This window comes from Cynocephalus volans, chromosome 12 (assembly GCF_027409185.1).
Source record: "Cynocephalus volans isolate mCynVol1 chromosome 12, mCynVol1.pri, whole genome shotgun sequence".
NCBI classification, from domain to species: Eukaryota; Metazoa; Chordata; class Mammalia; order Dermoptera; family Cynocephalidae; genus Cynocephalus; species Cynocephalus volans.
The window spans coordinates 19,902,336-19,928,888 of NC_084471.1; the positions used below are offsets into that span (position 1 = coordinate 19,902,336).

At 44.5% G+C, this 26,553-nt stretch overlaps 1 protein-coding gene across 2 annotated transcripts in view; it reads right to left on the reverse strand.

Moving 5' to 3' along the window:
- The window catches only part of CHST11 (carbohydrate sulfotransferase 11), a 266,953-nt gene extending 240,697 nt beyond the window's left edge, over positions 1-26,256 (reverse strand). Inside the window, exon 1 of one of the 2 annotated variants that reach the window (XM_063076373.1) lies at positions 26,154-26,256. In XM_063076373.1, the coding sequence (XP_062932443.1) occupies positions 26,154-26,256 (103 nt within the window). Of the gene's footprint in view, positions 1-26,138 lie in introns of both variants that reach the window. The other variant, XM_063076372.1, reaches the window with a different exon arrangement.
- Positions 26,257-26,553: the final 297 nt, after the last annotated feature.

The window sequence follows — 26,553 nt, forward strand, 5'->3', positions numbered from 1 at the left end:
TTTACCGCAAAACTTCTCAGAGCATTTAATGTTAATGTGATCATGAATCATCAAGGCAGGCTGTCCCCTTTGTCATCTCAAGCCTGCAGTCATGAGTGTTCCCAGGCACCTGCACACAGCTCTCCACGCCCAGCCTCCCCCTCCTTGGTAACAACTGGTAAAAGCATCCCACTCCCACCACCAACCAGGAGAGGAATCATTAGGAATTGGGTCACTCTGACCATCTAATGTCATCCCATCTTACCCCAATTCCCAACAGTGACAATGGCAAGAAGAAGATCTGGATGTAGGAGACTCTGTAGTAGTAGAAACAGCAGACCTTGGCAGCCAGCAGTGAAAAAAAACAGAGACTGCTGAGTGAGGCAGGCCTGGGTTGCAATCCGCCATGGTCTTGGCAATGGACTATGTACCTGCAGAGGAAGCTGCAGCGCCAGCATCCCCAGGCTTTGCCTCTGGCCTCCTCTACCAGGCCAGCGCCAACACCAGGCAAGGAGAGCCACAGACCCCTCCCCCATCCCAGATCCCCCGATCATTCATCTCCTCATCTGTTCCTCTCAGTCATTCAACCACATGCCTGAGCATCTACTCAGTAAGGGGACGCACCTAGGAATAAATACACATTATTATCCAAATGCAAGAACCAAAGAGACTCAGGTAAGTTTTAGGGATTTGTATCTCCCTTCTCTCACTACCCAAAATTTAGGAAACCAGCCAAAGATGAGAGGGAAAAGCACTCTAAGCAGAGGGAAGAGCAAGTACAAAATTTCTGATGTGGGCAGGAGGCTGGTGTTATAAGGGACGGGAAGAAGGAGGTGTGGCTGGAGTCCAGCTGGGAAGGGGAACAATGAAGGGTAATGAGGTGGGGCAGGGTTTTGCAGGACCTGAGGTCAGGCTGAGGGTCAGGGCTTCTATCCTGGGTGCAATGGGAAGTCATAAAAGGGTGTTAAGTAGGTTCAGGTATTTCTCCATAGAGAACTTGGGCCAAGGTGTGGGGAATGGATGGGGTGTGAAGGGTGGGCAAAAAAGGAAGCAGGAGCCCAGTTTTGCAAAAACCCAAGGGAGAGATAACGGCGTAGACCAGCGTGGTGGCAGGAGAGGTGGAGAGGCCTGGATGACTGAGAACTTGGAGGTACTTCACCAGAAGGTGTTGTGGGTGTCAATGAAATACAGAAAAAGATGGCCACGCTGGTGTAACGTTCAGCTGAGGCCAGGAGCCATGAATCTCTCGTGGTCCCGATCACCCTGCTTTAGGACAGGACGACTTTCTCTGACTCTGACTCTGTGCCAAGTCTATTAGAACTACCTTCTATTTCAAAGAGCACCCAGACACTTGAGTAGTGAAGCCACCTAAGAGACAGAGAAAGTGAGGACATTCCTAAGACACTGGAGTGTAATGTGGAGATGCACAGATTTTGGAGTGAGTTGGACCTGAGTTGAAATCTGAAACTTTGGGTAAATCCAGAAATTTCTCTGTGTTTGCTGTCTTGTCCACAACATGAAGATAACATGTACCTTATGAGGTCATTGTGAGACTTTGAGGTAGCACGTGTGAGCATCTGGAGCTCACTAGGTCCTCAATAATTGTCAACTCTTATTACAGCAAACCCTACCTTGTTCAAAGGACCAAAATCCTGTCTTGATGATCTAAGTAAAACTGCCTTGGAGTCCTGTGAACCTTTCCTCTTGGTAAAGGCCAAAATTAGATAGGGTTTGAGGAGAGGTGACAGAGGGAAGGGAGGCAAAAGCCACTTGGTCTAGGAAGGTAGTGGGCCCATTTGCCTAAGGGCTAAAAGCATGTGGACCATCAATAGAGGCGTACATAAAGAAAATGTGGTATATATGCACAATGGAATACTACTCAGCCATAAAAAAGAATGAAATTCTGCCATTTGCAGTAACATAGAAGAGCCTGGAAGACCGGAAGACGTTATGTTAAGTGAAACAAGTCAGGCACAGAAATATAAATACCACATGTTCTCACTCATATGTGGGAGTTTAAAGAGAAAGTTGAGCTTAGAGAAGTAGAGAGTAGAATCGTGGTTACTAGAGACTGGAAAGGGGAAGGAGGCAGGAGGATAGTGAGAGGTTGGTAAATGGATGCAAAATTATAGCTAGGTGGGAAAAATAAGTTGTACTGGTGTACAGTAGTGCCAGGCCTCTGTAATTAACAATAATTTATCATACGTTCTCAAATGGCTAGAAGAGCTTAAATGCTCCCATCACAAAGAAATGACAAATTTTGGTGATAATGCATATGCTAATCACCGTGATGCGATCATCACACATTGTACACATGTACGGAAATACAACTCTGTACCCCATAAAAAGGTACAATTAATACATGCCAATTAAAAAATAAATAAATTTATTTTTTAAAAAAAGCACATGGACCAAGGACGTGCCCAAATTGAAAAGACGTAAGCACCAGGTACCCACTGAACAGGGGCTCCTTTCACTTGCCTGGGCTCCCTCCCTGTTTGATGTGGATCTGGGGTCATGGCTTCAGCAGCACCGCCCAGCCCGCCCCAGGCAGCAGAGCAGCCTCCACTGGTTCATGGACATCTAGAGCTACCAGAGAGGATGCACCGTCTTCAACAAAGAGAAGGAAGAGGGTGAAAGGAAGGCAGAAGGTAGAGAATACAAGAAAAAGCCTATCTGAAAAGGAAATCAAGAAAACAATCCCATTTACAATTGCATCAAAAATTGCACATATCTTTTTTCCAACCACAGAGAAGTAAATATTCTGTTTAGCCTGGATGAGACATTTATGTATTTGAAACCCCAGAGCCCTTTCCAAAAACACTTCCCCTTTCTTGGCCAATCTGCCACTTCTGGTAATGTTATCCCATCCCACCCCTCCAACAAAGCATGAGAGAAACAGGACCGCTCCCTACAGAAAGAAGCTAAGAGCTGTTACAGTGGGGAAGGGTGACCCACAGCCAGGTTTGAATTTTGAAACCATTTCTATCAGAGTTTTAAAAAACCTGGGCCAAACTCTAAACATTTTAGAGACAGTAGATTATTTTTTAAAAAGATAACTTATTCCGGTGTAAACTGACAATAACTTTACCTTCACAATGTCATGACTGAGCATAAAGGTAACCCACCTACTTCCCATCTTATAGCTGGAAACTAGGGCACAGAGAGGGTAAGTGACCTCCACTGAGTCGTACCTGGGCACAGGGGTGAAGCTGAGAAGTCAGACCCCCTGATTCCAGCTGGAAATAATTCCCACTGGGTCAAGGCAAGAAATGTGTTCTTCCTGACTGTATCAGTTTCCTAGGGCTGCCACAACAAAGTGTCACAAACGCGGTGGCTTAAAGCAACAGAAATTTATCCCCTCGCAGGTCTGGAGACTAAAAGTCTGAAATCAAGGTGTCAGCAGGGCCACACTCCCTCCCAAGCCTCTGGGGATCTTTCCTCATTTCCTTCAGCTTCTGGTGGCTCCTGGCATTCCTTGGCTTGTGACAGGATAACTCTAGTGTTTGCCCCCATCGTCACATGGCCTTCTTGTGTGTGCCTCTGTGTCTCTTATCATAAGGACACCAGTCATACTGGATTAAGGGCCCACCTTACCCTAGCATGACTTTGTCTCAACAATTACATCTACAATAACCTTATTTCCAAATAAAGTCACATTCTGAGGCTCCAGGACGGACATGAATTTGTGGGGGGACTATCCACCTCAGAACACTGACCAAGCAGAGTTTTATGAAATATATAGTTGTGTTCAACAAGGGCTCAGAGCACTTACCATCTGAAATGCAGAATCTTCCTGTAGCAGAACTGCTGGTTGTTCGTTATTTGTTCTCTCTTTCTTTAGAGCTAAAAGACCCAAATCTTAGCTGAGCCCGTGACCACACAGAACAAAGGCTACCTTTCCAGCCTCCCTTGCAGACAGACCTGGCTGTGAATAAATGAAATATAAGCAAAAGTAATGGATGAAAGGGGTGTGTGCTCCTCTGGACCCCTATCCCTCTTCCCACTGAAGGAATGTGGACGTGGTGGTGAGCCTCTCCAACAGGTAGCATGCTTATATGGCAAAAGTATGTCCTGCAGCTTGTTTAGGCCACCGTCACACATTTGTCTTCCAACAACAGGAGGTAAACAGAATCCAAAAGTTCAGGTTGCCACTTTCAGTCCAAACAGGTTTTCCAAGTGGCCAAAAAGTTCCAAATACTACCACCCCCCACCTACGAATGCAAGCTGTTGTTTTAATCCAGTTGTAGATTTTTCACCTCTTGCCTCTCTTGCTTCAGCTATTCATCAGAAAAAAGAGTGTCCTTCAACAAGGAGACCATATCTCTAGTGTCATATTTATCTGGGTACACATGTCCCTAACTTATACACCAGAGTGAGCATACCCAAATGTTGTCTTATTTCTCAGGAAAGTTCCAGCAACCAGCTCTAAACTCCTTATGCTGGGTGCAGGATAAATCTTGGAAGCTCTCACCTGAGCTCTTCAATCAAGGCACTGTGAACTTAAAGGATTCCACAAGCCAACTACACCTCTTGCTGGCCTAGTTATTAGGCTCATACTCACTGGCCATTTTGGTTTGACCCTTCCAACACTCTCAACATGGGTCTGATATCACTGGTACAGCTCAACTCAAATGCTGTGTGATTTCTGTCCAGCATCCAGTCCCCCATTTTGGGTAACAGCACCCCCATTTTTCTTTGGAAACCACCTCCCAAACTGCAGTCCTTCTCTCGCACTGGGTTGTGATCCCAGCCACACCAATGAGATTCATTCATTCATTTATTCAACATATATGTATTAAGCCAAGCACAGTTCTACTATCTGGGGAAATGAAAATAAACAAAATATAAAAATCCCTGCCCTCATGAAGTTGACATTCCAGGACATTTGGAAACTGCTGGGAAAGAGAAGTCCCTTTTCTTTCCACTGGAATTGCTGACAGGCTGGGATGGAGGCTAGGACTGTTGGCAGCCACCTTGCCACCATGAGGAAGGAGATACAGCATGAGAGATTGGATCCTAGAGTCCTTGGACCCTGCCACACTGACTTTTTCAATTCCCTGAGACAAAAAAAAGTCCCTTTTTTGCTTAAACCAATTTCAACTGGGTTGGGGGAGGAAGGGGTTGTATCTAAAAGACTCCTACCAATATCTTAAGACTCCCTCAGAAAGGTATTTGAGGCAAGTTTGGAAATGCCAAGTAAAGACAGGCAACTTTTCTGGAAATGGCCTTTCCATGGATGTACCTTACCCCTGGGCACTGTTTTAAAGGCTCCTTCCATGTTGTCAATTCCAGTTTTAAAAACCTCACTCCCAATAATCTACCAGAATGAAAGACCCAGTTCTCTGACTCTCCTACTATGTGTTAAGAACCAAACCATGTCATCACGTCCTCAGAATGACCAGAGACGAGATGGTACTAGTCACCTCCTGAAGCTCTTGAAATTGTCTGCTCCTGCTGACAGCCGCAGGTAATGTCACCTTTATTTCCCAAAGGGCCAAATCCCACTGGCTCTTCTCAAGGTGGTTCCTGGGTCCCAATGTTTCTGATAATTGCTTTCCTTCCCAGACAAGCACCTCCATGCTCCGGGGCTCTCTGTGTACTTAACTGTCAGCAGGAGCGGCCTGAACTAGACACACAGATAACCGAAGTTAATTGACCACATCCTATTTAACAGGAAACCTAATAGCCAGCTATTTTAGACCCATTCTCGCTTCCCCTCATCCACTTCCCCCACAGTTCTAAGAAGCTGGAAAGTCAGGGCGTACGTAAAAGAGAACATGGGGAGAGGGACAGTGGCGACTCCAGAATTTGGACATAAAAAAGCTTACAGGAGCCAACCGAGTGGAAGTGAGTGCATTTTGGGGTGATCCGATGTGGGCTGGTGGAAATTGTATCGGCTAAAGTTCCCCCCAAGCTCTCCCCCTGCCTCCAGTCTCACTCCAAAAGAATAAGTGCCTTTCCATTACTATTTCAAAGGAATAAGATGAAACTCAAGTTTATGTATAAAAATGTTTATCGTGGCATTTTTTTTGAAAAGGGAAAATCTTTTTGTAAAAATGTATAAGAAAAGAGAATGGTTAAATTAAAATACAACCAGGCCTCCCCTCTGGAGGCACAGGCAACAGAGAGATATTACATGGGAAGCCCCCTCTCTCGTGTGTGTGTGTGTGTGTGTGTGTGTGTGTGCGTGTGTGTGTGTATGTGTGTGTGTGTGTGTGTGCGCGCGCGTGTGTGTGTGTATGTGTGGGCGCGCGTGTGCGCGTGTGCATGTGCGTGTGTGTGTGCACGTGCGTGCGCGTGTGCGTGCATGTGCACATTTAACTACCAGCAATGTCTTCCACTTTTGCAAAAGGAAAGACACAGTTTGAGTTATGGGTTTTGTTTTGTTTTGTTTTCTCTTCCCACCTCCCACCCCCGCTTCCTGTTTAGGGGGGGTCTGTTCCCCCAAACCTGAAAGCATCATCAACACACAGCTTCCTGGAGTGGCTCCGTTCTCAAGGCACTGCTCACCATCGCCCTTCTAAGAGGAATTCTTGGACCTTCTCACTAAACGAACCCCCTTGCATCAACCATTAGCTGGGGGCCACTGCGTGCACAATGTCGCCTAGAGCTGTGAGGTGTCTTACCAACTGTACAGCAACTGTCCATTTCCCTTCCAGCTCAGGAATTGCCCCTTGTCTTAGTCTGTTCAGGCTGCTAAAACAAAATACCTTACACGGGGTGGCTTGTAAACAACAGAATTTATTTCTCACAGTTCTGGAGGCTGGGACGTCTACGATCAAGGCCCCAGCAGGTTCAGTGTCTGGTGAGGACCTGCTTCCTGGCTCACAGACGGCCATCTTCTGACCGTGTCCTCATGTGTCAGAAGGGGCTGAAGAGCTCTCTGGAGCCTCCTGCATAAGGGAGGCTCCTAAACACCACCTCTGAATACCCTCACATTAGGGATTAGGTTTCACATATGAATTTGGGGGGACACAAACATTCAGTCTATAGCATCCCTCCATACATTTTTCCTCTTAATCACAGAAACAAGTTTCCCTCACAAACATCAGCCCCACACTTTGAAGACAGAAGTAAGTTCTTAGCAGAGCACCTAGAGTCAGATGGACCTGGGAATCCCAGCTCTACCACTTGCTTGCTGTGTTACATTAAGTTACTTACAAAACTTCTCTGAGTCCCACCTAAAAATGAGGATGAAGACAGTCTGCATGTCACCGGGCAGGTGAGAAGACTTGATAATTTAGCATGGGTAAGGGGCACCTGCTGAGTCAAGACATATCTTTTCATTGAATTTCAACCCTGAGGACGATCTACAGGCCTCCCGGACATGCGCTGAGATTGTGGGGGTGGCTTTAAGACAAGCCAATGGTCTACTGATGAGCCCCCCTTTCCCTGAAAGTCCACTGATAAAATACTTTGTGACAATGAAGAAAATTCTATTCTCTTCCCAGTTGTCCAGTGACACCTACCCCCACCCTTCTTGGCTCATTCACTCAGATACACAAGCATATGTTTGACAGTTATTTTACCGCAAGTCTGTGATAGGCCAGGGAGTGGGGACACAGTGTGTGCCCTCCAGAAGCCTGTAACCTAGTGTGGACCTGAAACTAAACGAGAGCATCTGTGCTAGGACAGAGGCGGGCTCCATTAGGAATTTGGACAACAGTTTAATCAAACCAACCAGAATACAGTAAAATGGTCATTTTCATACACTGCTGGTTGGAAAAAAATGTGGCTATACCTATCAAGAGCCTTCAAAAATTTGTAATCTGTGAATTCCCCTACTGAAAATTTACTTGAAAGAAACATTAAGAAATCCACTTATGGGAGCCAACAGAATGTATTTCTTACAGTTCTGGAGGCTGGGAAGTACCCAGTCGAGACTGTCTTCATCCTCATTTTTAGGTTGGACTCAGAGAAGTTTTGTAATTAACTTAAGGTAACACAGCAAGTAAGCTTAGTGTTCAACATTTATTTTATTACAGGTCTGATAAAACTTTTTTATCAAAGTCTTAGGAACAAAAAGGTTTATCATGGCATTTTTCAAATCTGTGAATTCCAGATTTGAATCTGTGAATCAGACAAAGATTTAAGTACAAAAAGGTTTGTTATGGCATTTCTAGAAAGGGAAAATATTTTTTGAAAATGTTCAACAAAAGAGAATGATTAAATTAAAATACATCGATATTAAAATTAAAATACATAGCATATTGTGGTGTTTTCAAAGAAACTTGAATGACATGAGAAAATGATTCAGTACTAATTGGCAAAAGCAAGACACACTATAATATATGATGATTTCATCTTTGTAAATATATATAAGCACAGAAAAACAGACGAGAAGGTAATACTTCAAGAGGTTAAGAGATTCTTCCTGGGTGGCCGGGATTAGGGATGACTTTTTTGGAAGTAGGTCCTTTCTTTCAAAATTCTCTATAATATACTTGAATTGATTTCACAATCAGAAAAAATATACATGTATACGACTATATATATATATATAAATAAAAACATGACATCACTTTACTTTGAAGCATTGTAGGGTGGGGGAGGGGAACGATGGTGAAGGAGCTAGAGGTGCTGCCAACCTCACCCTTTGATAAATTTTAGGCCGAGAATGTCAGCTCCGTTAAGACAGGCACCATTGTCTGTTTTGTTCCCTGCTGTTTCCCCAGCACTCAGAATGGTCCTGGCACACACGGTAGCCATTCAACAAATGCTTGAATGAATGATCAGAGTCCAGCTCAAATGTTCCTTCCTCTGTGAAGTTCCCTGACCTCCCCTAAACTAATTACTCCTTTTTTTCCAGATGCCCATAGCCATTATTACAAAGCAGTGCAGCTAACAATTATGGGTCTGTCACCACTTGCTAAATTGCAAGTTATTTGAATGCAGGAACCAAAGACTTATTTAGATTTGTCTCTTTAGTCAGATAAATGTTTGGTCAATAAACATTTAAGTGATGGATGAAGGGGTGGACAGATGTCAGTCTGTTCATACTGTATGAACAGTAATTATTCATTTTGATTATGATTTAACCCTCATGTAAATGTGTATCAATTTGGAGAAATGCTAAGAGAATAAGATCTGAGTCGGAAAAAGAGTTCAGAAATAGTCTAAGGGGTAAACTGCAAAATCATTTGTTTTAACCTTCAAATGCTTTCTTCAAACAAAATTTTACTCAGAACCCCAAAATATGAAACAGATAAGCAAGGAGCCACTCTGCTAGGGGAGAGGGTTAATGGAAGTCCCCTCCCCTCTCCAAGGACTTCCTCCCTGACCTTAGTTTTCTACCCTGGACCCCTTGGGCTTGGAGGAACAGTCTGAGAACTGCCAACATCTACATTTGTCAGTAACACATGAAGGGGTCCTCGAAGGGAGACGATCCAGACCAGAACCCAGGTTTCCTGACACCCCACCCGGTGCTCCTTCTCCTTAATGGCACCCCATCCCTCTCAGAGTTTTATAACGGATCAGACACCCAGCAACCACGGCAAAGTCTGCAGGGCTAGAACTCTGCACTTCAAATCCATTCTTCGTTTATTTCCTATGAAAATAAAGGAGGAATGTCGTTGTGACTTTCCAATGACAACATCCTTCATACCCCTCGAATCTCATCTGCGGGAAGACACTTAATATCAGACCGGTTATTTTTTAAAATCTCAATTTGCTTTTTTACAGGCACAGGAAACAAAGTCAGCATAAGCCTCGAAAGAATTCTTTGCAGAGTCCGGTAGGAAAGAGCCCTGAGGCACCCCCCTCCTGAATGAAACGGATTACCCTAAAATGAGCAAGGCCACGTTCCTAGTTAATGTCGTTAAGCGCATAATTGTCTTTCTGACGATGGCGCACACTCTCCCAACAAAAGCTGTTTTATTATGCGTGACTCAAAGATTGCCTGTTCAGTTTCTGATTTCAAACCTGTGCTTCCATTTTTGAACAGTAAAATTATATAGAAAGTCCCACATACTATAAAACCTTGGCTCTGGAAGGATTTCACTATCTTATTGTTCCATTTTCAAAAAAAATCTCTGTTCCAATACTTTTGCGTAGGCTTCCAATATTTAGACTTTCCAATTAGACCTTCCAATCCCTAATCCCTAAATTCTTACAAATATATATCCTCTTTAAAAAATGCTGCACATCTGTGGCTTCATTTTTTTTTTTTTTTTTAATTAAGCCTTTGGAAGAGTTCTCCCTTTGGTGGTGGTGGTGTTTTAATGATTAAAAAAGGGGATCTAATGCGATGAAACTCCCCTACCACCTCTTGAAATCAACTCTAGACTATTTATCAATGGATGTCAAGGGCTACAGTGTAGTAGAGAAAATGAAGACAGTCCCCAGCATTGTGCCAAGCACAATGCCCCTAGAATTGATTCTGAAAGCCAGAGATGCCTTTTTATGTTGGGCATGAGCTCTACAATGAACCCATCCTCTCTCCCACCACCCAGGGGAACCTAGAAAGAGGCGGCCTTTTGATGTGAAGAGGACACAGGGCAGTATCTTGGAGGGGGACAGTGAGCTCAGACCCCACACAGCTGCCCGGGTCTTGCTTCCCAGGAGGAAGCTTGGACTTTGTTCTCCATTCTTCCCTGCTCGTCTGCAGGCCAGCCACAGCTGCAACCTGACCCCAGCTACACCCAGGAGCTCACACTGAAGCCAGGAATTCTGCTCCCTGCAACTAGTTACACACTTTCCCTTTCTCCTGCCACTTCTTCCAGGGCCCTTTGAGGGTGAACCTAGGGCACCGTTAGCAATGGAGAGACTGAAACTTAACCTCCACGGCCTATAATTTTGGCACAAGCAATACAAACAGTGGAGTTTCAAATCCTGCCACGGAGTGCTTTTAAGCTGTTTTTTACTTTGCACTTTAAGCATTCAGGAATAATCTTCTTAGCTCTCATTAAATGATCGTAATAGAAACTATTTCAAAACGGCCCTGAGTTCATTTTCAGAAAGGGAGTTTGAAACTTCTGCCTTTCTAATGAAATGAGAGTTTAAGTTAAGCTTAAATTTCATTATCTGAAAAACTGAAAACCCTGAACCTTCTATGGCTCCCTGGTCCCAAGAATAAAATTCAAACTTGAGATCATTCAGAGCCTCTGCACCCACCGCCTGCCCACCTCTCCACCCTCGGGCCTCCTGTGTTCCCACAACACTCTCCTCACTGCCTCACTCCCCTGCTCCGGCAGGTGCCCACACCTGGAATGTCTTTCCTCCTCTTTTCCATATTCCCCTAGTAAATTTCTACCCATCCTTCAGGGCCAGCGCAAACACCAGCTCTACCTTGAAGCTTCCTCGGTACCCCCACTTGAAATCGATCACCCTTCTCTCTCCTTCCACAGCAGTTTTGTCTCTTTGTAACCTGATCACATCCGGCCCATACAACAGTTAATCACATGTGTTTCTGTCCAACCCAACAGAATGAATGTTCCTTGGGCCAGTCTTTGCACTCGAATATTTGTATCAGAACCATTTTAAGCCAAATTAAAGCAATTACCTGAATCCTACTAAAAATTCATTGCCTCATCTGTAGAATGAAGCTAACAGTTTCTCTGCCTGCATTGCAGAGCTTGTTAGGATCTCAATAGCAGAATCAAGCTTCACATTGCAACCGATTAACCAGAAGACTTTGAAGATACCTTAGAGGCCTGAAATGACTTTATACATATACCACTGGGCAACCAATATCGGTTATTTAACACATCAAGTCCTAAGACAGTCAATATTCTTCCCAAAGAAAGGATGGACCATATCCTCTTAAAAAAAAAAAAAAAAAAATGAGTGGGGGGTGATGGTAGAGGGAGGAAACAAAAACAAAACAAAACAAAAACCCTAGTCCAACACATAAAATGCTATCTAAATCTTTAGAGCTACACTATCCATTACAGTAGCCACTAGTCACGTGTGGCTACTGAGCATTTGAAATGTGCCTAGTCTGAATTGAGATGTCCCTGGTTTAGCGCAGTTGGTTAGAGCACAGCCTTTTAACACCAAGGTCACGGGTTCAGATCCCCATACCAGCCAGCTGCCAAAAAAATGAATTGAGATGTCCTGTAAGTGTAAAATAAACACTGAATTTCTGAAGACTTAGAACCAAAAAAAATGTAAAATATTGCAATAAACTTTAATATTGATTACCTGTCAAAATATTTTAGATATTAACTTGACCTATTTCTTTTTACTCTGTTCACTTTGGTTACTGGAAAATGTAGTGATGTATGCAGCTGGCAGTATATTTCTATGGGAACGCCACTAGCACTGCAAGGGTCTTATTCCAGACCCTCCCACTGCAAACTGAATCACCAGATCCCTTCCTGGGGCACACTAATTACTACTGTGTTCACAGCTACGATTACCACAACTTTTGACAGTTGTTCACTTTTTGGTTGTGTCTGCATCTAGCCATGATATTAAAGGGATTTTTCTGGCTCTCTTAAATGACAGCTCACTGTAGAATCAAATAGTAAATCAAGTTGGCAATGACAGTTCCATACCTGCCATCCCAATAAGGAGGATTTTCTTCTTAGCTGCTAATTACCATCGATGGATTCACTCTTCCAACAAATATTTATGGAGCGACTACTATGTTCTAGAGCCTCTTCTAGATGTTGGGATACTGTGGTAAACAAAACATGGCCCCCGCCCCAAAGGAGCCAATTTACCAGAGTAATAGTAGAGGCGGGCACACACAAAGCACCATGGGGACGCAGAGGAAGGACATCCATCCCCTCATTCTGATGGAGCGGGAATGGTAAAGGTGCACCCAGAAAGCAATAAACAAACTGGACTTTGACCTCAGGACACATGCAAGTTGGAGAGAGAGATGAGTGTCACCTGAACACTGATGACAGCTCTGGCCCCAAGAGGGGATAAGCTCACCAGGGATAGAGTGTAGGGTAAGAAGAGAAGGTGCTATCACTCAATATCCCACTTACTGAGTCTACAGCTAAGCTTAAGGGCCTTATAAAATAATTACTTCTTGACCTAATTAGCTGAAACCAAGAACCTGTAGATGGGTACTGGCGAGTGCACAATATATAGTCTTCGGTGTCAGTCAGACCTGAGCTGGATCCTGTTCCACCTTTCCAGTTAGGCAAACACCTTAACCTCTGTAAGCCTCAATTTCCTCATCTGTACAATGGGATTGGTAAATGCCCAATCCTATTATACAGATGTGGTAGAGATTAAATGTGATAATCCAAGTACAGCAGCTGACCTACTGTGTGACACAGAGCAAGTACTCGGTAAGGGATCATTTTTGTTAGTGTTATTTTAAAGTAAAGCATCAGAAAAATACTGAATCTCAATAAGGATTTCCCAGCTATTGATATTTTGAACTGGACTGTTCTTTGTTGTGGGGGCTGTCCTGTGAATTGTAGGATATTTAGCAGCATCCCTGGCCTCTACTCACCAGATGCCAGGGGCACTCCCTACCTAGTCGTGACAACCAAAAATGTCGCCGGACATTGCCACACATCCCCTGGGGGCAGAAGAGAGGGGAACAAAACTGGCCCCAGTTGAGATTCAATGGTCTAAATCAATGATTAGGTGATTTGGGAAGAGGGCCACGTGCTTGAAAAAATAGAGACTTTTCAACTTGCAAAGAAATGTGAGCATTGACAAATATACCCCCCCCACCCCTCTGTTAAGTATGAAGCCCAGCCCAGCCCAGATCAGGGTTACAGAGTCTTTAAACGTCAGTACCTGGTCTGGTGACGATGGGCGGAGATGAGCTTCCACCCCAGCTGTGAACGCCATCTACAGAGTAAGCTCCATGACACATGCAGATAAGGAGTGGGGAGGTGACTGATCCCGTACACGAGGAGCCCACAGAGTCCTCTTCAGCACACGACAGGTCCAAATGTGGGGAAAAGGCCAGTGGATTCCATCCTGTGCGGTGAGCCGCGCTAACCCACCCGACACCTGCTCACAGAAGGGCTGCTGTTGCACCACTGCTATTTTTCTGAAATGGCCGCTTGTCCTCCTCAGAGTTCAGCTTCAGAAATGACACTGACTGGTGCCCTGTCTTGTTTTATTTTTCAAATGTCGCTTTTTAAAGCTAATGGGAACCTAGGAGTAATGATGTGCTGGGAAGATAACTGAGGAGAAAAGCTATGGTCTTTGCATTCAGCATAAAACCACAAAGCTGATTTTTCACCAAATATGAACTCTGCTTTCCCAAAATGTAACACCTAGACAGAGCTGAGTTTTGGCCTTGGCAGGGAGGTGTGCCAGTTAACACAGCAGACAGTGGGTGAGCACAGACAGAAAGAAGATAGGAGGTGTCTAGAAGTCAGACCCTCTTAGGAAATCTTATGGGGTATGTCACACATGTGAAATGGATAAAAATGTCCTCAGGTTTCAGACAGAATGAAATACAACAGCATTGTTGTGGCCATGAAGATTAAAGTCCTAAGATGAGAAACCATAGTGCATTTATTATAACAACAATATGCAAACATGGTTTTTATACCCATTTTCACATCTACTTTTTTATTTAATCTTCGCCACGCCACCCATAAAAGAGGTAATAATACTACCTCCACTCGGCAAATGAGGGAACCAAATCTCTGAGTCTGTGACTTTCACTCAGTCACTCAATCAATTATTAAGCCTCTACAATGTGCTGGGCACTGGCCCAAGTCACGGTACTAAGCTATATGCTATTCAGGCATAGAGTGTGGAGGCATTTCTCAAGGAGGTGCATTACAGGCATTTGCACAGGATAACTCTGTCAGGCAAAAAGGTTCCACCCTTTGCAGGATGTCCAGCACTAAACTCCTATAGCTCTCATCAATCCTTGGGGTGGGCATCCAGATTGGAAAAGATGAAGTCAAACTGTCCCTGTTTGCAGATGACATGATCCTATATATCGAACAGCCTAAAACCTCTACAAAAAAACTGCTGGAATTGATAAATGATTTCAGCACAGTAGCAGGATACAAAATCAACACACAAAAATCAGTAGCATTTCTTTTCTCCAATAGTGAACATGCAGAACGAGAAATCAAGAAAGCCTGCCCATTTACAATAGCCACCAAAAACATAAAATACTTAGGAATTGAGTTAACCAAGGAGGAGAAAAATCTCTATCATGAGAACTACAAACCACTGCTGAGAGAAATTAGAGAGGATACAAGAAGATGGAAAGATATCCCATGCTCTTGGATTGGAAGAATCAACATAGTGAAAATGTCCATACTACCCAAAGTGATATACAAATTCAATGCAATCCCCATCAAAATTCCAAAGACATTTTTCTCAGAAATGGAAAAAACTATCCAGTCATTTATATGGAACAATAAAAGACCACGCATAGCGAAAGCAATGCTGAGCAAAAAAAATAAAGCTGGAGGCATAACACTACCTGACTTTAAGCTATACTACAAAGCAATAATAACCAAAACAATATGGTACTGGCATAAAAACAGACACACTGACCAATGGAATAGAATAGAGAATCCAGAAATCAACCCACACACTTACTGCCATCTGATCTTTGACAAAGGCACCAGGCCTATTCACTGGGGAAGGGACTGCCTCTTCAGCAAATGGTGCTGGGATAACTGGATATCCATATGCAGGAGAATGAAACTAGATCCATACCTCTCACCGTATACTAAAATCAACTCAAAATGGATTAAGGATTTAAATATACACCCTGAAACAATAAAACTTCTTAAAGAAAACATAGGAGAAACACTTCAGGAAATAGGACTGGGCACAGACTTCATGAATACGACCCCAAAAGCACGGGCAACCAAAGGAAAAATAAACAAATGGGATTATATCAAACTAAAAAGCTTCTGCACAGCAAAAGAAACAATTAACAGAGTTAAAAGACAACCAACAGAGTGGGAGAAAATATTTGCAAAATATACATCTGACAAAGGATTAATATCCAGAATATATAAGGAACTCAAACAACTTTACAAGAAGAAAACAAGCAACCCAATTAAAAAATGGGCAAAAGAGCTAAGCAGGCATTTCTCTAAGGAAGATATACAAATGGCCAACAGACATATGAAAAAATGCTCAACATCACTCAGCATCCGGGAAATGCAAATCAAAACCACATTGAGATACCATCTAACCCCAGTTAGGATGGCTAAAATCCAAAAGACTCTGAACGATAAATGCTGGCGAGGTTGCGGAGAAAAAGGAACTCTCATACATTGTTGGTGGGACTGCAAAATGGTGCAGCCTCTATGGAAAACGGTATGGAGGTTCCTCAAACAATTGCAGATAGATCTACCATACGACCCAGCTATCCCACTGTTGGGAATATACCCAAAGGAATGGAAATCATCAAGTCGAAGGTATACCTGTTCCCCAATGTTCATCGCAGCACTCTTTACAATAGCCAAGAGTTGGAACCAGCCCAAATGTCCATCATCAGATGAGTGGATACGGAAAATGTGGTACATCTACACAATGGAATACTACTCAGCTATAAAAACGAATGAAATACTGCCATTTGCAACAACATGGATGGACCTTGAGAGAATTATATTAAGTGAAACAAGTCAGGCACAGAAAGAGAAATACCACATGTTCTCACTTATTGGAGGGAGCTAAAAATTAATATATAAATTCACACACACACACACACACACACACACACACACACACACACACACACACACAAACGGGGGGGGAAGAAGATATAACAACCACAACTACTTGAAGTTGATACGACAAGCAAACAGAAAGGACATTTTTGGGGGGGAGAGGGGTAGGGAGGAGGGAGGGAGGTTTTGGTGATGGGGAGCAATAATCAGCCACAAAGTTTTAAAAAAAATAAAAATAAAAATAAAATAAAAATGAAAAAAAAAAAAATCCTTGGGGTGGGTGGAGGAGCAACCCCCAACTGAGAGCCCCTACTAATGCTCAGAGCAACGGATATGGAGTCAGACAGCCCTGGTTCAGTTCTAATTCCATCAATTCCTCTCCTGTGACCTTAGACAAGTGATATTCTCTATGCCTCAGTTTCCCTCCCTGTAAAATAGTGATAATAATAGTGTATAAAGGTCATGTGAGAAATAGTATATATTATACACCTGACCAAAGTCGGCCTGCAGTAAATAATACCCAATAAATATTATTATTTCATTGGTTCCTCCCCTGTGTATCCTCATCTCTTTCGATCCTTAAAGCCACCTTCCCAGAAAGACCTACCCTGACTGCCCTATTTAAAATTGCATGCTATTTCACATCCCCCTTCTTTGCTTTATTTTTCCTCCGTAGCATTTGTCACCTTAAAACATACTCTAATTTAAACATGCATTTGTTATTTTGTTTCTCATCCTACAATGTGTTCTACAAGGACACGGATTTTTGTCTGTTCTCTGCTGTTCGCCAGCACCCAGAACACAGCCTCTTCTTCATAAGCACTCAACAAAAACATCTTGCGTGATGTTGAATGGATATAGTGGACAGCCAACATCTGAAAGCTGTCTCTGGATTCCAAATTCTGTGCTCTTTTCACTATAGCGAGTAACCTACATACAGTGATATTAAAGATAAAAAATGTCAACCATTAAGAAATGTAAAGTGTTATGTTAAAACACTACCTTAGAAGGGCCTTTGTGTTTCCTGTCATCCGGGATTCTTTGAAGTTAACAGCTTCTAACAGGAACGCAGCCACTTGCCTATTACACTGGAGTTGTCTTTGTAGGTCCTCTCTGCCCCTCCACAAGGTTTTTAACATAACCACTCCAGCCACAGAATAAGGATTTAAACACTTACGTTTCCAAGTTTCTTCATCTCTATCCATATCTGCCTGAGATAAAACTGATATTGGAAATATCAGCCCTACCCACACTGCTACCTAAAGCCAAACTAATCCACCACCACTGCTAGAACTAGCAGGGTTAGTACTGTACTTTCACCCTAACTTGACCATGGCAGGTCTGACAATTACCAGTCACATTCAAGCCTAGACCTGGAGTTCCAAAGTCTAGTGGACTTTGTATCACAAAGGGGTCTTGGAAGGAAACATCAGACCTTCCATTTTTATTTAATCAAAAGAAATAAATTTAACTAATGTTCAGAATACAAATTGATACAAACACCCCCAAGGAACCTGTCATATCAAGTTACAGGCCATTTATAAAACTTGGGCAGGTATCTTCAATGACAAAATGAACTACAGAGGCCACCTCAATTAATTCCACTACTCTCAGAATACTTCAATGGATCGCTATTTACTACTGAATCATTAAGCAGATTTACAGATTATATTATCTACTTTCAACGATCCTAATCCTCACAAAATGAAATAGAGGCTTAAAGAGATCCCAGCCAAGAAACCACAGCTTGGAGATAATACTCACGACGCAGGCACGCGAGGACATGGCTTGCCTCTCTTGTGAGTACCAGCTCTCCATAGGGTCTTCCTGGGCCATGTTACAAGGTAAAACGGATGGTAGAATTCAAGCTGACAAAGACTCGGCCAACAGAATTATCCAGAAGATAATGAACGTGTGTATTTACAGTCACCATCCTTAGAAAGGATCCCGTGCTAGATGTTTAGATAATGGTAGTAATATGTATAAATTGCTTATAAACAAAATATACTGGAGATGGCTGTTCAAATATGTTTCCCCAATAGGGTATGGTGAGTGCTGTGGTTATCTGCTCACCATTTACTCTGCCCCCTTCTAGAAAGCTTTCTATACTGCAGAGGCTGGTAATTTAAAAGCTGTATTTCCCAGGCTTCTTTGAAGCTCAGGTTCTGGTTGTGAATTTGGCTCTACCAAACAGAAGCATTCATTCGAGACTTAGAAAGCAGACATGAGGTAGAGGCCATCTTCCTGCCTTTGGGGATGTTTGCTGCTCAGAGACATGGTGATGGGGACATTGGCGAGGAGGGTTTGCAACAGCACTATAGGGTATACACCCTGATTTTGTCATCAGTTTGTTCTTGAACTCGATAGTTCCAGATACAGTCTCAGAGGTAGTAGCACCTCTCGTGAATCTGTTGTTTTGAGCACTATGCCCATGTATGTTTGTTTATAAATTATTACCTATACTACTACCATTAGCTGGGGAATCATTCCTGAAGCCCCATGCTTCTGATCCTCCAGCAACTTTATAAGCACTAAATTCCCTTGTGGAAATACCTTTCTGCCTAAAATACCTAGACTGCTTTCTATTTCCTGCCCTGAGCCACAGCAAAAAACAGAAGCAAAGAGGTTTGGATGACAGATGGACTAAACCACACCAGAAGCTGCTTGGATATGACAATCCGACCCGGCTCTTCCCCTGGCTCCTCCCTCGAGGTTCTGTGCATATTGGTGAGGTGGAGACAGAGGTGGAAGGAATATCTTTGAGAATCACTTGCTCACTCTTTAAACATTTCCTAAGCACCTCTGGGCCGGGCTCAGAGGCTGTAAAGATGAACCTGACAGAATCCATGCCCTCCTGAATCAAAAGGGGAACGTGTACAAATAAACCACCACAATGCATTTCTAAAAGGACTAGAGAAGAGAAATGATAAAGGCCATGAGAACTCAGTGGCCCTGAAAGAAACAAAAATCCGCACTGGGAACTTTCCCCAGGAAATTTCCACGTATATTTCTATTTGAACTTCCAGTTTCAAGCCCCAAGTTAAATAACTTATTTCCCCACCCTTCCCATTCTGACTCTAAACCAACCTCACCTTTAATCAGAGAAATGCTAACTACAAACCCTAAGGCTCTGAAAATAGGTGCCAAGCAAAGTGGAAAAGACCTTGACAGCCTGTGTGCTAGTAAAGCCCTTAAGAAGCAGGTAATCCTGGTAACCGGGGACTTTGAGCCCTCGGCTGGAGCCTGTATCTTGGAGGAGTGCCTTTTTTCTTCACCTTACTGAGGTTATGGAGTGTGCCAAGGTTTACAAAAAGGAATTTCACAATTTACAGAGGTAGCCTCAGAGGGCAACAATTGTTAAGAACAATGCTGTTTTATGTACCAACAAGAATGAAAAAGTCCATTCTATCAAGAGCCATGCAGAGCTAAAATGCCATCAATTACAACACAGTCAAATTTCATAAATACTGAAATGTGAAAAATGTGTCTTAGAATCAATAAAACACAATAATTCATGGGGATAGGAAGTAGGGGACTCCAGACTAGGACCCAGGGCTTCCCCTCCCAAATCATCAATCTACTTAATCTATACAGTTTGATTGGTGGCCTACATAAGTCCAGTGCTATTTATGCATGTTTTTATCCACGAATGCCATGGATTGCATCCTGAAGATTTGAAGAATTTCCCCAAACAAGCTCAGTTAAAATTGTTCTTAAATCTCTTTTTCTGGTTTGTACATTACTGCTATAAAAATTTTAAATGGGGTCACCTAGTTTGCGGGTGGGGGTAGTGAAAGGGAAATGGGATCTACGTGGTGACCACTTTGCCAAAGTGTACTATTGGCCACCCGAAGAAAAACACAAAAGTGCAAGGAAGAGACTTCACTTCCAATCCTGCTCCAGCACTTCTACCCCAGTTCCATGCCTCCCTTCCCCAGGAGTTCTCTACTCAAAGCCCTTCAAGGGCTTCCCACCCTGTTTACAGTCAAGGCCAAGGCCTGACACAATAATCTCTCTCCACCTCATAGTCTTGGGCCACGTAGTCCCTGCCTCTGCTCTGGGCACTCTGACCTCTCCGCTTCAGGGACTAGACATGGACTTGTGCTATCTCTGCCTGGAACATGCTTCCTGGGATGGACACCTGGCTGGCTCCTTCACTTCCTGCAAGTCTCTGCTCGCCAACATCATCTCATCAATGACATTCCCTAATTACCTTTATATTAAATTGCAACCCCTGCCTTTCACATCTCTCAACAATTTTCCCTGCTTTATCTTTCTCTTAACACCATCTGATATACGGTATATTTCACATCTGCATTTGCTTAAAGTTTGTCTACCCCTAGAATGTAAGTTCTATAACGGCAGAGATGTGTGTGTTGTATCCCCAGTGTCTAGAACAAATACCTGGCACAGAGGAGACAGAGAGACAGAGAGAAAGAAACTCTGCTTGTAAGTTTCAATCAATCACATTTGATCTAAGATGCTTCAAATTACAAGTTCCAAGAAATTTTAATTGACAGATCGGACTGTTCAATGATTTCATAGGAAGAACTGCCTGCACCTTTAATTGTTTTAAAGATGGGGTCCCAAAAATTCAAGAGAAGAAAAACTAAAAAGAAAAAAATGAGTCAGCAAATGCCTTCTGGTTTTTCTCAGAGTCTGAACTTAGAAGAGCCTGCTGGTCATGACTTTCATGAGAGCCTTTCTCACTTAACCTCCAGATTAAGGAGAGGTTTGTCCTTCTGGTGGGTTTAAGAAGGGAAAGGGTGGTGCCTGAGCTTCTAAGCCTTTTACTTCCTGTTTTTAAATAGTGATGATAAAGCTAGTCATAAGCAAAATGATTTTTCGACCAGATAAATACTAACAGCAGTCACCTCTGCTGGAAGATGGATGGATTCCCTCACCCCTCACCCCACAGAAATCCCCCAACCACCCTTTCTAAGGTGCCTGATCACCCTTTTATTTCAGAATGCAATGAAATGAGGATACCCAAACAGCAGCTATAACTGTCGAAGGAAATTGCCTAAGTGTATCTGTCTCATCTTAGAGCAGCTATGAAAATGCCCCATCAAGGCACAAACATTTAAACCGCCACGGGGAGACCCCATACTGAAAATGTTTTATCCTTCAGTTATTTAATGCTGTTTTCAGGGTTCATAACGGCCTCCTGGCACCTTTTCAAAGGAAGTTTCAAATAGATAACATAAGAACAGCCCTTACGAATTGGTATGACTCCAAACTCATTCCATGTCTAAGAAAAAGATTCTTTAACGTAAAATTAAATTTGTGCAACAGAAAATGGAACAGTACTGGACTGACTGACATTCTGCAGAGGGGTAGGGTAGGGGTGAAGACACATGCCGATTTATAAATTTAAAAGGTGTGGTTAATCTTTCTGTCTTTAAACTTAATAACGAGTCACCACAATGATGCATTTGTCTAAAATACATATTATCAAACAGCATACAAAATGCATGATGTTATCTCAACTATATATATATGTATATACCATATATACATACTCTATATATAGTATATAGAAAAAAGTACCAGTTGCCTCTGGGTGGTGGGATAATGAAGTATTGTTTCTCTCCTGTACATCCTAAATTTTCTAAAATGAGCACACATTATGTTTATAATTAGATTAAAATTATAATAAAAAATTTGCTTTATATTCAACCTGATCAAATGAAACTGCAAGGGGGTAACCCAAGAAGTCTTTAAATAAAGGGTATAATCTTGCAATACATTCAACCAAGGCAAAGAAATCACAGGTGACCGTGAAAGTAAACATAATGCTAAAGAAAAGAGAGACAGGGAGGGAGGAATAGAAAGAGAGAGAGAAAACAGGCTTTCTCCTTTGCAGGCTTCTCTTCTATGAACAGTAGCTTTCAAGCAAAAACCACAATCTTAGGAGTAACACAAAAGCGAGGTTCAGGGGAGCTGTCTTCACACACTCAGCACAAACGCAGCCTGGGGGCCTCTCGGCTCTGCACTGCATGAAACACAGCTCCATCAAAGCCCAGCCGTCTGGGGGCAGGTATGCAAGACATTTTAAATGTAAGGGCATTTCACAGGACGCGTTCATTCATGGACTCAAACGTGCAGAAACCACAGGTATGTGGTTCCATTCTTATCAAACTTAGGAGTAGTTCATGCTCATAAAAGGTGTTGTCCAGCGGATGGCTGTCTTCAGGTCAGTGGCTAAACAAGGCCAACCTTCCCCAGTATCCAGGACACCCAGAAGTACCTCAGCTGCCTGACCCCTCAGAGGCAGCACATGCAGAAAGCTCCTGTCTGCTGCTCGATGAGCTTAAACCAGCTCCATGTCTCAGGGGAACTCAGAGTCCAGGAAGGCAATGAGTGTCCCCACGGCATACAGCCAGAGTTACTGACCAGGCATTCTCAGAAAGGCTTGAAAGGACCTTCCTGAAAACTGGAGAAGTAGGTCTTCTAGAGTTTAGCTACTTCATGCATTCATCCAGCAAATATATTTCACTGAGAACCCAGTATGTGTCAGGCACTGTGCAAAACATCAGGATTAGAATGGAGCCTAAAAAATATTCTTAACAAAGACGATTAACTCAGAGTGTCAAAGGCTTCTAAAGAAAACTGCCTTACTTACAAGGCCAACTTCTGCTAAGCCCTCCTGCAATTGATGACCAATTACTCAAATTTACGAATTACTCAAGCTTCTGAATTATAAAAGTACAAAAGACAATGGTTCCCAGATTAGAATGGGGAAGAGGCGGCCAGCCCCTGCCAGCTGTCTTCTTTGATTCTTTCTCTCCCTCCTCACACTCTCCAGTTACTAATGAAGCCAAGAATTCATTTCTTTTTCAATACTATTTTTCTATTTCATATATAGGTATCTGGAACTCCAGCCAGAGGGCTTCAAATTTTTAGCAACATAATCTGCACCATGCTGTGGTCCCTTCTGCCTCTCCCAGGGTGATCTGGAGAGACTGAAACTTCAGAGCCACACTAAAGGATCGGCTATCATTGTCCTAAGATCCTCCAGAGAAGCAAAGATCATGTAACCTTTAAAGAAATTCAAAGCAATGGGAAAAAGATTAGCATCAACCATCATCAACAGCATACTTTTGATAAAATCAACCAAAAAAAAGGAGGAATGTTTAATACAGATTTCAAAGCATATCTTTATGCCCCATGTAATAATAAACTGTTGACAGAGTTTTTGTGGAACTATATGTAATTCAAAATAAGGAAGACCTTTCAATTGAATTACCTGCAGTTCCACACTCAACAATGTTTTGAAAGTAGTATTTGCCATGGACTGGGGAAAAGATATCAGAAAAGCATACTCACAGAGAAGCAAATAAACAAATGTCATTTCTTGGAAGGAAACAGGACCAGAAAGGGAAGCTTAGGGTACAGCAGGATCAAGAAAAGAGGATCCTTAACAGCACAAGCTCAGAAAAGGTTTTCTCCCTGGTTCCAAAAAGCTAGACTGAAAAGCACCAGTGCCACTTACAAGTCAACTTAATATTCTATCTGGAAATTTTAGCAAAGTGCCAATTACAAGTTGAATGTTTCTTCTTAGTACCTTTAGCTAGAAAGTTATTTCCCAATCTCACACAGGATCCATGAAAACCGAATTTTGCTGGGCAATTAACAGGTACGGAGAAGCTAAAGTGTATTCCTGCTGGAGGCATGGATACTCATCCGGGTTCCAGGCACTTCTGCAGAGAACTGCATGGTCCCAGCAAAACTGTAAGAAGCCTGAACACATCTCTTGAGTCTATATACCAAATCAAGGGGCCCTTCGTTTAAACTATTTGAGCTCCGGCCTATCTGTACACCACCCAGTCCCCTATCCCTCCTGAGTCTGGCCTGGTCTCCGGTGGCTCCAGGAGCTTGGCACTCTGAGATGCCCCTGTCTGTCTGGTCCTGCCCACTGCAACCACGGGCTTGGCTGCCAATGCAAGAGAGGTCCATTTTTAAATTCCCTTAGAAGTTTCACAACCACAGTTTGGGTGAGGAGACAAACACGCCGTAGTTTGCCGACATTAAACTAAAAATACCCAGCTGCAAACAAAAGCCATCTTTTACAGGGCTGGCTCCTATGTCCTGAGGTTACATGTGGTAGTGCCGGCCCATACCCTTGGCAATGTGGCTGCCTTAACAACTGCTCCCGGCCAAGTGGGGGCAGAGGGGCCGGTCTGTCCCCGCGCTGTCAAGGAATCCCGCAGCCCTCCCTGCCAGACTGACGGAAAGAACAGCTTTATTGCTCTGCCATCGACCCAAACGCAGGCTTGAATTCGGGGCTGCGCCTGCTGAAAGTGTTACATACACACTGAAAGGAGAAGGCGGGAGGCAACACGAAAAACACCAGCCCCGTTTCCCTGGAAGGAAATGTGTTTCCACCTCCCTCCTCCTTGCAATTAGAAAAGCAAATGATTGCTGTGACTACGCTGAGAAAGGCAACTCGGAGGCGTAAAAAAATGGATTTCGGAGCCAACGTGGCCCGGCGGGGGGCTGCCGAGGAGGGAGAGGAGCCAAGGCTTGGCGGGGACACCCGTGTTACCCCGGAAGGCTTCTCGGAAGAGTCTACCTGTTGGGCTTTGGAGCGGAGCTGCGAATCCCCGGCCGCGGCCCTCGAGGGCACCTCCCTCCCCAGGTCCCAAACTTTCCTCCATGTCTCGGAAGCGGGGAGCCTGGTCCCTCCAGCCCAGATATCAGATGTGGAACTTTCCCTGAGCCATGGGGGGCGGGGGGGGGGCGGGAGGACGAGGGCTCATTCCCACACGGCCTGGGGACTCTGGGTGTTCGGAACCCAGGAACGGGGAATACAACCTGACGGTCAGCCCACAGCCTGGCTAAAGTTTCCTCCAAAACGGAGGTGGCCAGAGCGTGACCCAGGAGCTCTGAGTCCCCAGCTCAGGGTCCTGGGGGTGGGGTGTGTGGAGGGGCAGTGGAGCAGGGCACCCCCGGGGCACCAGCCGCAAGGTCACTGCGGAGTCGGACCCCGGGGGCAATCGGCCTGCGCCGGGCGGAGGGGCACCCAGCCTCTTCCCGCACCTGCTCAGCTCTGCGCCGAGCCCCGGACACGTGGGAGGCCAGCCCGCTGCAGCGACTTGCAACCACGCCGAGGCGCGCACCAGTCGCCCCCGGTCCCCCAAGCAGGAAGAGGCAGGGCGCCCGGGCGCAGAGCTGCCGGCTCGGGCGCCTCTTTCATCCTTAGACCTCGGCGGCCCGGGGAGGGAGTTTCGTTCTCCTCAACCCCAAGCCCCGACCCCCGGCAGCTCCCACACCTCTACCTTTCCCTGCTACCTCGCAGACAGACAAGGGACACAAAGAAAAAAAGAAGAAAGAACAACTACCGCCCCTCCTGGTCCCATCCTTCAGCCTGGAGCCGGGAGGAGGAAAAGGAGGGGGCACACCTTCCCTCCTCCCCCCCATCCCGACCCGGTGACCCGGGCAGGCCCGGGCAGCAGGAGCCCCGAAGGGGCCGAGGGGGAAGAGGTAAGGCTGGAAGAGGCAGAAACCAAGCGGAGAGAGCAAGCGAGAGCCAGCGAGAGAAGAAAATATCCAACAAAACCACGCTAACGCGCCCCCTACCTGGGTGCAACATACTTTGGAAATAGAAGATGACCAGGATAAAGGATCCCAAGCAAGTGGCCAGCACCATCCGGCAGATTCTGTTCATCCTCATCACTTCCAGCAGCGCAGGCTTCATGGCTTTGTCCTGGCTGCGGGGACCGGGCTGTCCGGGAGGCGCGCCCGGGGCGCAGGAGCGGGGACCCCGCCGCGCGGACCGGAGCCCGGGAGGCTCAGGGCAGGGCTCGGAGAGAGGATCGGGCTGGCTTCGCGGCGGCTCTCGGAGCCCCCAGCCCGGGGCTGGGGTGTGGAAGGCGCCGGAGTTGGTCTGGAAGTGCCGAGATGCGTGGCCCCTCCGGCTGCGCGCTCCTGCTCTTCCTCGTCGCCTCTCCGCGCCGCTCCGCCGCCTCTTCGGCTCCCGCCGGGGCCGCCGCTG